We start from the raw sequence: 17131 nt of genomic DNA on the forward strand, positions 1-17131 counted from the left end.
TGCTGAAACATTTATTCATAAATTCTAAACTCAAGAAATCCAAGTTTCTCAATGCTTAATATAACTGGGGAGTTTACAAGAGGAAAACTATGACAGAAGGGCTAAAATGCAAGCTTGCTAAAACGGACAACAGAAATGATCATAATTGTAAATGTAGATACAGTCTTGAGTGGAAAGCCCCTATTTCGCGCTCGCGTGCTACATACCTGCTCCAAACGAGTAATTGTCGAACGCAAACTCACCATTTGGCACGGTTTCATCTTGTTCCTACAAATCAACGAAACATGATACGGAGTATACGTTAATAACATATACGTATATAATAGTCATCAAAGTTTTCTATGATAGAATAGCACAAACTAATGATTGTCTACCCGCTTGATCATAGCATTCACCAGATCGTCCAGCGAATCATAACCTTGAGGAGTCAATCCTGATGGTAACTTTGGTTGCTCGAAGAGGAAGTCCTCGTTAGACCTTGGTATGGATTCTGTCACCAGTTTTCCATTCTGCTGCACAAGAGCCGAAGCACCACCACTAGATCTGCCACCAGTATAAATATCCATCTTCTGGTTCACGATTCCGCTACCCTGTCTTTGTTCTGACCAGCTTTGGGACATATTCTGCACATCGCCCATCGGCCCTACCTGGCACTGCATTTCTCTTGAATCTTCGAAAGGTGGTAAGGCCAAGCCAGACGAAAGATCAATAGGGTTGTTCTGTAAATAAGTTCCATTTGAAGAGTTATTATCTCTCAAACCGTTAAGAGGCAACTGGCTGTGAAAAGGCTCAGCAGATAGCAGGGTGTTTGGGTGCATTTTAGATGCATCGACTCTATTCTGCCAGTTCTCATTGGCGGGATCAGAAACACCATTGTTGAAGGATTCTGAGGTAAAGGGAGCCGACTGATTACCAAACCGTCCACCACTCAGAGGCTGTTGTGTGTTTCCATGCAGCAACAGTGGATTACTCATGGGACTATTCAACAAGTTGTTCGAGCTGCCTAGAGCTGCTCCAGCACTGCCAGTTCTGAAAATTCGGGAGTTGTTGATACTAGTAAAATTTGCAGTGCCCTTATTGTGTTGCAACTGATCCAGTTCGAGAGACGGCTGAATTCCTTGAAATAAACTTGGAGTTTGATTGGAAGTTGGAAGGACAAGATTCATTTTCCCAAGTGAATTGATGGAGCTGCTCAAGTTTTGAGCTAGACTCGGCTGGATTAGAGTGGATGGAGTAAGGTTGCGCATATTCACATTACCAGGGCTGTTTAGTCGACCAAGCATGCCACCCGGGTAAGATGATAATGCAACATTACCTAGTCTTGTTCCACTAAAAGTCCGAAAATCTCCAAACCCATCCAATGAGCCCATATGCATGAAACCAGAATCCTTAACCCCAAGCGCAGCAGCCATGTTTGCTTGCTGGGTTGCAACCGTACTAATTCTTTTCAGGTAAAGCCTATACTTCTGCAGGGCAACCCAAAAAGAGTAAGAAAAATTACAAGAATTACTATTAAAAGAGAAGATAATTTTCTTTGCATCCATCAGTGCTCATAATTTCTCGAAACACCAAAATGCAGAAAGATTAGAAAGGTTGAGAGATGTAGAGCAAATGAATGGTCTTGAATAGGAAGATATTACATTAGGTCCGTTAACAACAAGCTTTGAGTTATATCATTGAAGTCTTATTCACATAGTTGATGAAGCCCACTAACAGCCTAAATGCTTATTGCAGTTTTAAAGAATACAAATATTTTCACAGGCAATGGAAAAAAACATAGGTGGAGAAGGATTATTGCCTGGAGATGGCTCGCCACATTCTCCCGGGTAAGGCCTTCGACGTTCATCATGTCCAGAATTCTCTTAGGAACGGCCTCTGCATGAGAAACATAATTAAAAGAAATTGGACATTAGAAAGTGCAATATCAAAACAAAACAATTGTGTGGATATCAAAAAGTAATGAGTTAGAATATCTCACTTTCAATTCCCAACTGATTAACTGCTTGGACAAACTTCCTGTGAAGCTCGATAGTCCAGACAACCCGGGGTTTCTTCTGCGTACCATTGTCTTCATATTCATTATCATTATCTTCGGTCTCATCATCATCGTCCTTCCTCTTTCTATTAAATTTTCCATTCTGGTCAGTATTTCCTGCCAAGGGAGACCCATGACCTTCTCCACTTGCCGGATGAGCTTTGGTTTGATCACTCGATCTATTCTGGTTCTTAGAATCAACCTTTTTTCTCCTTATTACATGCTGCCAAATGTTCCTCAGCTCTTCAATCCGAATAGGTTTCACCAAATAGTCGCAAGCACCATGAGTAACCCCTTTCATTACGAGCTTGGGATCACTATTCGCTGACAGCACTACACCAGAATAGCATCAAAAAAAGTTACTAGCTGGTCAAACGACACTGTATGTAACAAATTCTTGAAAGAGCAAATATATACAACTGGGAAACCGTTAAAGATTTAGCTTGAGGATTAGTTTGTCCTGGTGAACTTACTGATAACAGGTAGATCCATTTCAAGACCAACAAGCTCCAGAAGCTTAAAGCCATCCATGTCGGGCATGTGCACATCACTAATCACCAAGTCGAATCTGTCTTTCTTTTCCCTAATCATCTTCAACGCAACCCTTGCTTGGTTCGTTGTAGTGACTGTGGAAAACAATAAATGCCTTTCATGAAAGCAGTGGATTCAGAAGTTCACAAAATTCATAAAAGCAGTTCACATGAACCAAATGATTCAAAAATCCTGGATTCACTTAGAAAATAAAATTACCAGACATGAACTTTCTAGACAAAAAGTACACTAAAATCTTTCAGATTCTATAAAGCAGCAATTTTTCTATCTCCTTTGTAGTGAAAAATCAAGGAAAAAGACAGCTGGTTTATGAGTATATGAGAGGTTGAATATATTGTCCCTGACAAATCACCTTAACAGATAAAAAGTCACAATAATTAGATGATACAAATCATTTTATTCATTTGCCTAACTATGCAACATAGTATTCATTGGATATCCAACAGGAGCATATTGGTCACATAACTGAAAATCTATTATCCGAGTGAAGATAAACAAAAAGTTCACAACATGCTTATTAAGTCAAACAGACTGACATAGCAGAGAATTCAGAAACCCTGACAAGAAAAGAAAAACATAACTACACATTAATTGAATTTGAACTCAATAACAGTTCCTAAGAAAAGAAACAACTTCAAGCACATATCTTCAGGCAATCAAAGAAATTAAACTCAAAATCAAAACTTAGAAGAAGAAAACCAAACCATTGTAGTTGCATTTTCTGAGCAAAGTTTCCAATAACTTCAAGCAAGTTGGGTCATCATCAACAGCAAGAACACGCATCCCAACCGGAAAATTCTCAGCATCTCCTCTAATTCCTTCCACAATCATTTTCTCACAACTCAAATATTCAATTCACAGACTATTTCAAGAACCCAAGTTGACAAAAAACCAACAAACACCGAAATCAGAGGCTAAAAATCAAATCTTGAAAACCCCCAGATGCAAAAAGAGCTTCTTTTGGTATCCGATATTGAAGCATTGACCGAAGAAGATAGTTAGACAGGGAGAGATCAGAAACAGAAACACAAAGTACAGAGCGTGTGCGTGTGTAGAAAGAGAGAGAGAGGGAAAAAGGGGGTTAATTGAATAGCTGTAGGAGTGGACAATGATGGTGATGGCCAGTGCACTGTGATTGCTTTCAACCCAACACAAACACCAAATCGTATCTCCCTCTCTCAGCAGTGATTTGTGAGAAAGGGTGTGAATATTTTATACAGATGATTGTGTGCGGTGTATGTGAATAATGGAGCTTTGTTTTATAATCTGCTGCTTTCAACTTTTTCTACCTCTCTCTCTCTAGCACGCAATTTTTATTTGGTGGTGGAGTGGAAGACTTTTTGGATTTAATCGGGTGTTGATCATCCCTACCATGAGTTCAGTAGATCGTAGTTAAATTGGGGATCTTGGCCGTTGGATTTGCATCAACCAATAAATTTTGCACGTGTTTTTTGAGAATTAAATTAGGGGAAGTTTGCTGTTTTTGGAAATTTTAAGGTTTTCTACGGTAATGATGTATTTATGGGAGTTCCTTACCTGATATTGGAATTTGGTTGAGGCTATTTTAGGGTTTGTTTTTTATGTAATTCATCTTAAATTACGGTGGTTAGATCTTACTTCTTAGTCAATCAGAATCTTTACTTGAATGCTAATTATATTCCCATTTTTTCCTCTTGGGGAAATCATTTGCAACTTTCAGCATTGCAAAATTTCCGTATTTTGAGAAAGAAAGGTTACTATGAATGAAATCTATGTAACCAAATTCAATCGTTATCTTCTCTTCATCTTTTCTATTTATTTATAAATATTCTAGTTGGAAGGGTATGAATAAAGACTCACAAATATTGTTTCTCTACTATTTGATTTTCATTACAAAACCTCTAACAGATATGAATATTGGGATTTTCTTATCACAAAATAAATATCGCTAGCATATGGCCAAAATGGTGAAAGGGAGACAATAAAGTCTTGTTTGATAGTATACATCGTGACAATCTATGATTTGGAACTTTCCAATAACTAATCACCTTCAAAACGCCCAAAAATTAAGTAACACCAATGATATCTTCTACTACAATCATATTTCAAAACTCGAAATTTCTTCTTTATATACACGACTATCTTTGTTCAAGATTAAGTTTGTCTTTTGGATTTTTTTTTCTTTTTATTCCCGTACCCATAATTTGTGTAGGTGTCATTTGGTTGATATGATTCATTATCATATGATCATCCAATTAGGATTAAGTTGCGTGATTATTTTAGTTGGAGGTAGTGGCTATGACTCATTATCATATAATTATAGATTAGATTAAACCGTGAAATTCAATCTCATAAATCAAATATAATACATGTTCAATTCTCCTTCTATCCCATAAAAATATGGACATTTGGGACGACACAAAAATTAATACATATATAGTAAAGTTATTATAGCATTGTTAATGAGAATGAAGCTCATTTTATTGAAAAGAATGAAGTTATCAAAATTAGAAGATGATATTTTTATAGGACATACCAAAAAAAATATCCTTATTTTTGTGGAGTGATAAATAATCTTTCAAACAGAACAAACCTATAGTTTGTTTCTTTCTACCTTGTTTCCTATTTTTGGTAGTTTTATGGTTTTCATCATTCATCATGACCCAGAGATTAGTTGAGAATCTTGGCCGTTGGATTTTAAATCTACCAACATTTCCTGGATTTTAAATCTACCAACATTTCCGGCCCTTCTTCCTGAGAAAAAATTCCCTAGACCATGAACACCACATGACAATCTTATTTGGTATACCTCAATAATAAGATCTTGCCAAATAGAAATATATAGCTTACATGGCCAAATGATTATAATACATAATATGATGTTTTAAGGACATTTTTATAATTCCCATATATAAAATAATTATCATATTGCACTAAAATAATTATCATATTGCACCACCAAATTTATTAATCGAGAGTGCTATTCTTTTTATTGATATATAAAATATAAAATTTATTTACTTATTTTATGGGAATATTTATCTTTTTCATTGATATATACATAAATTATATTATATTATCATCGCACACAATAAGTTTAATATATGAATGATCATACAATGACTGTTCTATTTTTTTTTTTATCATTACACAATATGATTAGGTTAAAATATTGATTAAGATAGTTAATAATAATAAAATGATCTGGTGGATTTTATACAATAGACAAAATATGAATCTAAAGAAATTAAAATACTACTACTATTCATTAGGGTATTCAAATTAAGGATTAGAATCTTATTTATCTTAATAAGAAACATCAACTATATATAGTTATTTAACTGTAAAAAATAATTATGATAAAATGAAGATAAAAATAAACATACATAAAGATATAATCAATAAATTATAAATATAGTCAAGAATATATTTACTTGAATAAAAAAAAGACCAAATTTTGATACATTCTAGAAAATTATGTGATAAAGTATAAAAAATGAATAAATATGTACTCAACTAAAAAAACAAGAAAAAAAAGTATAATACAAAAAAATGTGCGTATTAAATCTCAATGTTAGTACACGTGAATTTTTAACAAAATAAACAATTAATAATTTAATGTATTGTGTGTATATATAGTTGTATATTATATATGGAAATTATAAAAATTTCCTTAAAACATCATATTATGCCATTAGAGCATCCATAATAGCGGCTAGCCCACCGGCTAGCCGATCCGCGTCGCTAGCCGGTCGGTTAGCCGAACTATTGTAATCGGCCAGCGCCGAATCGGCAAAAAAATCGGCGCGGGCTAGCCGATTTGAGGGCGCTGGCCAATGCGCTGGTAGAGAATATACACAACTCGATGATAAGTGTTTGAATTAGGCAAAAATACCTTACCAACTCGATGATCTAGACAACTCTAAATATTATTTTGTGTTATTCGTAAAGATGGACTAGCGGTATATCGTATAGAAAACTATTTGATTTATGTGTATTTTGAGGTAAAATGAGGTCTTAGATTACATGAAAATTATTAATTGTTGTTCGTGTATTGATCTCTGCAGACACACAACACACTCACGTGCATGGTTAATTTCGATGTTAAATTATATCGATTACTTTTGCTTGGAAATAAATTATCCATTCACCGCGATCGGCCAGCGCCAATTTTTCATTTTTTTTGAAAACCTATATACACGCGATTTTAGTTTCATTTTCATTTGCACCACTTGTTTTAACGAGTTTTCTCTCTCTCTAAATTTCTGTACAAGAGCAACATCGAGCGATGAGTAACGCGGGTGGTAGCAGTGGTGGGGATACTGAGGAGTACGAACGGCAGATGAATGAGGCTATGGAGGCCTACATGAACCGCGAGCTAGAGCGGTACATGCGAAGGGTCGAACAGCAGGCGGTACCTCGCCCTCCACCGGTTGTCCACCGCCGAGCAGTGATTGATCGGGATCACGTAGCTGCACATCAGCGGCTATATGTCGACTGCTTCGCTCCGGACCCGCGGTTTCCAGCAACCATGTTCAGGCGGCGTTTTAGAATGCGCATGGAGTTGTTTATGCGTATCGTTGACGCTTTGGAGCGTCGATATTTATTTCCGCTTCAGACACGATGCGGCTAGCAGACCCGGCCACACCCCTATTCAAAAGTGCACGACATGTGGGATGAGTACCTCCACATCGGTGAGACGACTTCTTTGGAATGTCTGAAGTTTTTCTGTCAGGGCGTGATTCAAATTTTCGGTGAGCAGTACCTTCGAAGCCCTACCCCCCAAGATTGTCAGAATCTGATGCAGATGCACAGGGAGCAGCATGGGTTCCTCGGGATGTTAGGCAGCATAGATTGTATGCATTGGGAGTGGAAGAACTGTCCAACTGCCTGGAAAGGGGCCTACACGACCGGCTACAAGGGAAAGAATCCCACGATGATCCTCGAGGCCGTAGCTGATTACCGACTGTGGATCTGGCATGCGTATTTTGGGGTAGCCGGGTCGAACAACGACCTCAACGTCCTCAACTCGTCGCCCCTCTTCGACGAGAAGTGTCAGGGCATCGGTCCAACCGTCTCATTTGTGGCCAACGACAACCGACATGATATGGGCTACTACTTGGTGGACGGGACATACCCTAGGTGGCTTGTCTTTGTGAAGACGATCAGGCATGCGGCGGATGACAAGAAGGCCTACTTTGCGGAATGGCAGGAGTCGGCGCGCAAGGACGTAGAGCGCGCATTTGGTGTGCTCCAGTCTCGATGGGCGGCAATTAAGGGTCCAAAGCGTTTGTGGGATGTCAAATGCGTTGCTGATATAATGTACGCTTGCATTATCATGCACAACATGATCGTCGAAGACGAAGGTGTATAACTGACTAGTTAGGCCAATGACGATGAAGCTGGTCCAAGCCACGGAACGGCCACCCCTAGCGTACAACGTGGGGTACCTCACGATGAAGTGGGCCGCCTCCAGGAATATGCCGACATGCGCCAAGTGGATGCTCATATTCAACTCCAAAAGGATATAATTGAAGAGTTGTGGGCACGGAAGACTGCACGGCAATAGTTTTTTTTCTTTATTATGTAATTTATTTTTTTAAATGCAATTAATGAATTTTTCCGTATATGTCTCGTAAATTTAATTCCGTAATTTAATCCTAAATTTAATTCCGTAAATGTAGTTGTTTTTGAATTATTTTTATTGCAGCTGGTCTATTTGAGTAAATGCTGACATGACAGGTGGATTTTTAGTGCTGCTGACGTGGCAGGCAGGGAGAGAGAGTGGCTGGCCTATGACTGACCTATTCTTATTGTGGATGCTCTTATGCCATTGTAATCATTTGGCCATGTAAACTATACATTTCCATTTGGCAAGATCTTATTAGTAAGGTATACCAAATAAGATTGCCATGTGGTGTTCATGGACTAGGGAATTTTTTCTCCTTGTTTCTTGGGTTACATTTGAAATTTTTTTATCTTAATTAGTTAAAAATATTTATCGGAGTTCGTGTATGGTTTATATTACCGTGATAAATTAGAATCTTAGAAATTATTTCCAATTTGAATGCTTTTACCTATCCTTTTTTAGGTAAATTTGAAAACTATGGACTGGAATAATTTTCTTTGATATACAGATGAAGTGTACAAGATCAATGTAAAATCAGAGGACATGGATGTTTTTATTTATTTTTTTCAGGAAAAATTATGCTAGAGATAAATAGAGGGAAAGAAACCAACAAGAATCTCCACCTGCGAGGAACATGCAATAATCTCAAAAATCAATCAATAAATATGTAGAATAAACAATAAGGAAAAGCATGAAAGAATTGTATAGAGCCTCAGCAGGTGTATATGCACAAGAGTTCACATAAATGTTAGAACATCACCACGGCCACGTTCTCACGAGCAGAGGCACTACACGAGAATGAATAACGGTGCATTGTAAACAATCTATTACTACACTAACTCTTGGAGCTAAACAAAGGAATTCTAGTAGTATACACTAGGTGATGATAAGACGAGTTTTCTGGAAATATAAGCATCACAAACAGCAAATCAATTTTACCTTGATGGATCACGAAAAGCTGTTGCGTAGATTGGATCATCTTCAATCTTGATATGCATCTCCATCCCCTATACTGCTCTGCAGCTGAATTGCACGTTCTTGCTTAGCAATTAATGATTCGGACCCCTTTACACAAAGCACATGAGTTGAGTAACTGGTTTTGCTGAGGTGAACTTCTATGAGTAGAGCTATTTTTTTGTAAACATCAAGCATTTGTTGGTTTTTAATTCTCCCGAGGCTGGGCTGGGATCAGTTTGCATCTTGTCTCTTTTGGAGAAGGAAAGTTTTTCCATTGCATTTACGAATTTCCTCAAATGTTTGATGTACTCAGGAAATGTTTCTATATTGCAGTGGCCTGCACCTTTCACCCACAACGGATCGTATTTCTCCCTGGCAAGCTCCCATAGTCGCTTGCCGTGTGAGAAGTCAACAATCTCATCATTTGTACCCTAGAACCAAAATTCCAATTTAGATGCAAGAAATGAAGAGTTGTCACCAAAAAGAATGGAAAAATAACACTATCAGAAACCTTAAGTGGCAAAATAAGCAAATTCTGGCACCAAATAATCGGAGATAATTTTGAAGATAAGTATCAGGCTAAGGGAAGATCGACACTTGTTACAACCGTAGTCCAACAGCTAGGCTTAAATAGCTATAAAAAAGATGAAAGCCATTCTTAAGTCATCCTAAAGTATTGCAATATAACGAAACTTCATTTTTGGACGCTAGAAGGAAAACTTGCTTTCTGTTCCCTCTTTTGAGAGACTGGAGACACTACTGATCTCCATCAATAAAGAAACAACACTCCTTCTATGTCTGTTAGTTAAGATCACTGTTTAATTACTACACTCTAATTATGTGGTTCTGTCATAGTTGAGGAAAGTCAGGACATTGTATTCCTCTGTGTTGCTTTTATGCTACATCCTTACAAGATACTTAATGTTCGACAACTACAGCTGTAAATGTTCAATTAATATCCCTAAAGGAAATTTTGTAAGAAATCCAAATACTTGAATCAGAGTTTTGAAGCCTATAGGATTAGGAGCAACAATATATGTGTGGTCTATTCTTGGTTTTTGTACAAGATGAAGTTAACGAGTCCAATTCCTACCTACTTGGTAAAAGGTTCATTAAGAGTGAGCATCAAAGACTTTACAGTTACAGCATTAATTTAGCCAGCCAGCCCCCCACCACACTAGTAAAGCTGGCTTTGAGATTCAGCTCAACCGACAAAGAATTCACATGGATGAGGATTATTATTCCAACTTGGACGGATGCATGGAGCAGTATAAGGTCATTGTCATAGCTGGACAGGAAACATCAAAGTACTTAATATGCCTTATTGTAATTAGAAGAAGAAACATTTATTATCATGTGGCATTTTCTAGAAATTTAATGGCCATCATTCCTGAGACAGGACAAAAATAAATGTTTCCTTAAGTTATTGAATCAGAATCTCACTTCTAAACCTCACGGTCCTCACCCTTCATGATTTTGCCAGAACAATATTAAATCAAATCTTGAACTAAAATATCACTGCATTAAGTATGGCCTGTCCTCGAATTTTAAGGTTGTTTGTTGAGGATTTTAGGTGCCTTGGGGATCAGCTTACAGTTCCGGACAGATTTTGGTCAGAGTTTGACGCAGCGTATAATAAGAGGCGCCAAAACAGTGCCGATGCATAAAAGAGAAAAGTTGCAGATTACTTACATGTATTACTAGAACAGGGCAGTTGACATTCCTTATCTTGTCTATGTTCTGCACACAGATTTTCAGTTAGTCACCATCACCAATAGTAGCAGAAGATATCTGTCGAAAGGTTGAGAGCTTACTTTGAAAATGTCGAACCAGAATGTGACCTTTACATTATAAAGAACACGTATCCCCGAAAGAATAGCACTGTGGAGAACTACACCTCTCAACATAGGAAAGCGAGACGCAAGATGTAATGTGGGACCACTCCCAACAGATTGGCCGTATAGAATGACATCCTCTTGCTTGATCCCATACTCGTTCTTCAAACAGTCATAGACAGCCTCAATGTCGTAGTATGTGTTTAATTCAGATGGCTGCAGTCATTGTAAAATTACTTTAATCAATACTCATAATTATAAAGAGTTGTAATCTTTTTACAAATTATAATTCCATTTACCTCCCTTTACAAGGTAAGTTTGTGGGATAGATCTTATATGTTGCATAATAATCATTAAACAGTAATAAGGAATCTTGACATTATTGCATGATCAAAATGTTCTCACCTTACCAGAGGATGCTCCATATCCAGAATAATCATAGCTGCAACGAGATAAAGAAAATAAAAGTCATTAAGAGTGAGGTAACGCTCTCGAGCATATATTAGCACAACACAAAACACTATCCCATCCAACTAGCACAGATCACTTGACAAAAAAGGGGATAAAACAGAAGTGCTTGCAAGAACTCTTATCTGTTTGTGTTACTAATCAAATCCCAGGATTGAAATTTTATCCATACATATATAGACTCACAATCAAATTGAAGCAAACGACAAAGAATAACAGATGAACCCTATCCTGAACTAGAATGCAAAAAATAACTTTCATCACCATCAATTCAAGCAAAATTCAGAACCCCAATTCCCATACATCCCAACTCTAATCACCAAATCCCCACACAATCACACCCACATATCCAATTTTTGGATCAAAACCACATATTTTTGCCATTTCTGGAAAAGGTCAAACAGCCCATCACAGATGCACAGAGCACCTCAAGCAACCCTAGGAAAAGAAACTAAAAATCCAAAGCCCACAACACCCAGAAATTCAAGAATCACGAAGCCTACACTCGCACCTCATGATGTTGACACGTAGATGCGCTCTGAGCTCGAGAAAGAGCTCCAGCATCTGCCCCAAATCGGCGGCGTTCCCGTGAGAATAGAGCAGCGTAAACCTCCCCGCCGGGTGCCTCCAAAACGTGGCGACAATTTTATTCCCGCCCTTGGTGTCCAATAAATGCACGTCGACGTTCTTCTCCGGCGAAAGCCCGCTCATCACCAGCTTCCCCTCCACCTCATCGCTGTACACGTCGTACGTCGGCGGCTCCGGCGGGAAAAAGGCGAACTTTGCAGCCACGTTGGATGTCACATTTCCCATTTGGCCTATTCAATCAAATGCCCACCAAGATTCCACCTTTCAACCATCAACACCCTTGTTTAATTTTCTTTTTTCTCGGGTTGTCAAAATATCGGATTTTTCTCCACCCCTTTTTTTTTTTTCTCCTCGTCTTATTTATTAATCTACCTTCTCCCTATTTCTCCATCTTCTAAGTTTTTAAATTTTCTGGAAATTTGGGCGGTTTGTGTGTTGACGACGATAGAGATATTGGAAGATCCGATCTAAGCGGGAGAAGGAGACAGGAGAATTGAAAGAAGCGAAAGAGAGAAGGGAATTGGATATGTATCTGTGTGTATGTATTTATGTGTTGCATGTTTGTTTGTTTCTTTTTTTTTATTGGTTTCTGTACACTTTTCAAATATGCAAATATTTTTATTTTTATTTTTATTTTTATTTTTATTTTTATGGTGATGGACTGCCACCAATCTTCGCCAATTGTCGGTTTCGTCCTACATTATATTCTTCATATAAATTTTATTAATTCATATACTCACTCGCTCCCATAATATGAGTCATATTTAATCATGATACAAGTTTTAACAAGTAAAGAAAAATGAATTGAATAAATTAGTGGAATATATTAGTTTTATAAGAAAAATGTGGATGAAATAAGTTGGTGGATTATAGAGCTTATTGACCATTTATAATGAAAAAAGTGAAATATAACTTTTATTGTGGTACGAGCCAAAATAATAAAATAGAACTCTTATTGTGGAACATATGGAGTACTATACAGGGTTAAAAACTTTGGCAATTGGCATGACAATACCAAATTTTTAATAGATTATGGATTATTGCATACTAAGTATATTCTTAAAAATCTTAAATTTTATGTATAATATCAAATGCATATTTATTCGGTACTTGCATGTACTATTATAAATGATAAATAAGGTGGTAATATAATCAATTTACAATATGAATGAGTAGTTGGATATGTAGAATAAGTCACAAGTAATTCGATTTTTAATTAGATCCAAATTTTACCAAGTCCAATCATAATTCATTTGAGCCAAAGCGGTGATCGTGTATACTCATCAATCAATATCTACGCTATAATAAGTTTTGCCAAAATTAACATATATATAATCAGATAATAAACTACAATTTCATTGGATAACTAATTTATGTAGTCGGCACGAGTGATATGGTTGCACTAATATTTTAGTTGTTGTTTGAAAGGCTTGGACAAATGTTAAATGGAACTTATAACATAATAAGTGAAAGAAAGTGGATTGATACTTATGGGTGTAGTTAAGTTTCTATATAGCTATAATTATTTAGATAGAGTTTAGAGGCAATGATTAAATACAAGATTTAGTTAAGTTATGATTATCCATCGGAGAAAAGTATCCCATCAGTCTGTTCTTAATGCTATGGTCATTGTGCTAGAATTACCATAATTAATTGCTTTGTTATTTATATCTTCAAAATATGTTTAATCGTCCGTCCACCTAACTATCTTTATTTGATTTTTACACAAATTTTATGAAAATGCCAGTATTAATTATGAATTCAGGAGTAGAGATGGTTAATTGAGTACTTGAGTAGTACTACTATATAGTCTCACATTTATAATTATTTTATTAATTGAATGTTAGATAATTTGTCTAAATTTGAATGAACACACATCTATTTTAGACAAATTGGAATATTTAAATTTTAAATTTTAATACTGGATGTGAAAAAAAAAAAAGGGGGTGACACGTCGGTGTATAGCGATCTTGATATTCTTGATAGACGGCTAAGATTCGGTCAAAGGCTGCTATAAATATTCTAACAGAATTGCAAATTGGATGTCATATTGACTTTGTCAGAAATAATCAAATAAGACATTCCCCCTTTGTACTTTTCCTCCAACTATTCGAGTCATGTATATACAAATTTAAGATAAAAGAATACTCCATTAATCAATTTATTGAAGGAATAAAGATGAATATACACAAATTATAAATTGTGCTACTACTCTATATGTAAGTACATAAAATTTTTAAATTTAATTTTACAAATTAGTTTTGTTATTACTATATTACAGACTTACGGTATTATAATAGAAGTGATATGAAAAATTTATGACAATTTTTCATATATTTTTGAGCTTGATTCAAAATAATTATACGATATTCAATAAAATAATGTGTGCAATATGTATATTATGTGCAATGTGTAGTATTATAATGCATGTAGTGTTTGTAGTGTGTAGCTAGTGTGATCGATATTCCATTTATGTGGGTATATATTGTATATAGTGTGTGTATAGTGTGTCAAGTGTGTGTATTTTGTGTATAAATTGTGTAGCATGTCAAGTGTATGTGTGTATTTTGTGGGTAATGTGTGTATAATAAATATATTTTGTGCGATGTGTATTTTATTTATGATATTAGTGTATGTATTTTGTGTCAATTGCGGCACAAAATACAGAAAACATATTAATTTTGGCAAACAAAAATGTCGTAAAGCTTAAGTTAGTTTCTTGAGGTATTATTAGGTATTACTATTATTTGTGCATACTTGATTGAATCTATTGGTGCAGACTGTGTAGCCAATTTAATATTTGGACGTGGTATAAGTTTTTATTTGAATTTCATGTCAAATCAAATACTCCTACAAGTTTTATTCGAAGAAGAATAGGGTTTAAGTTTAGCAAAGTACTCTATAAAATACTGAAGTTAAAAAACAACACTATACTAACTCTTTTAGAAGTTGATGATAAGAAAAAAACCCATCCAAGTTTCTATTACTGCTATCATTTATGACGATACAGTTAAAACCATTGAGTTGGACCACTAATTATATGAACTCATTTTCTCAAGAGAATTAATAAAATGTTGTGTTTTTAGGAAGGAACAAGAAATTTAAAGGTGGGGTTAACAAAACACGAGACACTTGCAGTGAGGGAGGACCACAACAAGTCCAACAACTTTATAACGTGCCCTACCAAAATACTAATACCTCCAATTACAATACCCCCGGCTATTGTTAGGAAAAGTCTTGTTAGTTAGTTATTTGGTTTGTTTATTCTGTGTTGTGTGTTCAACATGGAAGATTGGCGTATAAAAATTGACCGTAGATGCAGAAGCTTCTCAAATCGCTATAACACTGAAAGTTTCATGAACAAAAATAAAATAAATTGGCTAAGAATAAAATACGTGTGAAGCATTTGCTATTTTAGCATGAGATTTATATAAAATTATTTTATAAATTACATAGAGAGACAAAAAAAATGATAGCATTATTTTTATTTTAGAAAAAATGTCACCTCAACTGAGAAAGTAAAAAACAAAAATACTTTACATTGGACATTGGACGGAGAGGAGAGAGTAATGGAGATCCCTTTGATTATTGAAAAATACTCGACAGTCTAACAAATAACAAGCATTTGCGAGGGTGGTTGGTCTACCATAAAGTAGCCATCATTATTATTAAAATGACAAATTTGATATTTATTCATCTTTTGAGTGTTACTGCAAAAACAATGCAATTACTATGTGGGGCTATACTTAAGTGCTGTCATAGTATCTAGGGGAAAAAATTCGATATAAAAAATTTATCTAGAAACAGGGTTAGCCATAGTGAGAACGTTTTCATAATTTAGGGTTAGCCATAGTGAGAACGTTTTCATAATTTAAAAATGGTGAACTTCGAAAATGGTCCCTGGATTATGGGTTTATCTCGAAAATGGTCTTAGGACTTTAATAATATTATCAGTAGTCCATGGACTAAGGGTTAATATCAAAAATGGTCCTTTTGCACTGTTTCGAGACGAAAATACATTTTTGAGGGGTTTTGGGGGGTTTGGGCAATTTGGTCTTTTTACACTTTTAACATTTTAAATCTGATATTATTTCAGTTATGTACTAAATCTGATATTATTTCATAATTATCATTTCTTCTCTTTTCTCATCCTTCACTTTGTCTTTATTTCAATATTAGATTTAATTTTACAAAATTAAATTTTAAATTTCAATTTTTAAATATCAATAACTTTTTTTAATTATAAAAATTAATAGTAACAAATATTAATAGTCATAATCAATATTTGATAGTGTCTAATATTTAATCAATAATATATGACAACACCTTAGTTTTAATCAATATTTAATAACTTTAATCATAAATAGATCATATAACACGATGTATACATAAATAAATATGCATCTAATGTAAGACTAATATAATTTTCGTTTATTAATTTGAAAACAATCAAAATGACTAGAAAATTTCAACAAAAATACTCGTATATAAAAATTTTAGTCAACTTCATAATATTCAATCACAAGCAATTATAACAACCGAACGAAGGCTAAATAGAATAACTCTTATTTTCCCATCATGATTAATATTATTTTTCTGTACTTCTTCAATTCAGCTGAATATTATATTAAATAATAAAAATTAATAGTTTTAATCAATATTTATAATGTCCATGAATAAATAGTTTTAATTAAAAAAATTTATTAATATTTAAAAATCAAAATTTAAAATTCAATTTTGTAAATTAAATTTAATATTGAAATAAAGAAACAAAGTGAAGGATGACAAAAGGGATAAATAGTGATAATTTTGAAATAATATCAGATTTAGTACATAACTGAAATAATATCAGATTTAAAATGTTAAAAGTGTAAAAAGACCAAATTACCCAAACCCCCCAAAACCCCTCAAAATGGCATTTTCGTCTCGAAACAGTGCAAAAAGACCATTTTTTATATTAACCCTTAGTCCAGGGACTACTAGTGATATTTTTAAAGTCCAGGAACCATTTTCGAGATAAACCCATAGTCCAGGGACCATTTTGAAGTTCACTCATTTAAAAATGATACTACTATAAAAAAGTAATAA

The 17131-nt window shown here is 35.0% G+C and overlaps 2 protein-coding genes across 3 annotated transcripts; both read right to left on the reverse strand.

The window, feature by feature from the left end:
- On the reverse strand, positions 1 to 3878 carry LOC125194082 (two-component response regulator ARR12-like). The gene is made up of 6 exons (XM_048092099.2): positions 3292 to 3878; positions 2509 to 2661; positions 1979 to 2368; positions 1799 to 1875; positions 375 to 1466; positions 1 to 267 (listed from the first exon to the last, which is right to left on the reverse strand). The coding sequence occupies exons 1-6, from the start codon at positions 3416 to 3418 to the stop codon at positions 199 to 201; spliced, it is 1908 nt and encodes a 635-aa protein (XP_047948056.1). The 5' UTR covers positions 3419 to 3878; the 3' UTR covers positions 1 to 198.
- Positions 3879 to 8722: 4844 nt separating this feature from the next.
- Positions 8723 to 12583, reverse strand: LOC125195934 (uncharacterized). 2 transcript variants are annotated; one of them, XR_007171802.2, is made up of 6 exons: positions 11967 to 12583; positions 11393 to 11429; positions 10967 to 11203; positions 10845 to 10892; positions 9135 to 9583; positions 8723 to 8818 (listed from the first exon to the last, which is right to left on the reverse strand). XR_007171802.2 is itself a non-coding variant. In XM_048094221.2 (5 exons), the coding sequence occupies exons 1-5, from the start codon at positions 12266 to 12268 to the stop codon at positions 9323 to 9325; spliced, it is 885 nt and encodes a 294-aa protein (XP_047950178.1). In that variant the 5' UTR covers positions 12269 to 12583; the 3' UTR covers positions 8876 to 9322. The 2 variants fall into 2 exon arrangements, 1 of the variants encoding a protein (XP_047950178.1); XM_048094221.2 differs by lacking the exon at positions 8723 to 8818 and having other exon boundaries at positions 8876 to 9583.
- Positions 12584 to 17131: the final 4548 nt, after the last annotated feature.

This window comes from Salvia hispanica, chromosome 4 (genome assembly GCF_029641045.1).
Source record: "Salvia hispanica isolate PSC_SH4W2 chromosome 4, Shi_PSC_v1, whole genome shotgun sequence".
Taxonomy (NCBI): domain Eukaryota; kingdom Viridiplantae; phylum Streptophyta; class Magnoliopsida; order Lamiales; family Lamiaceae; genus Salvia; species Salvia hispanica.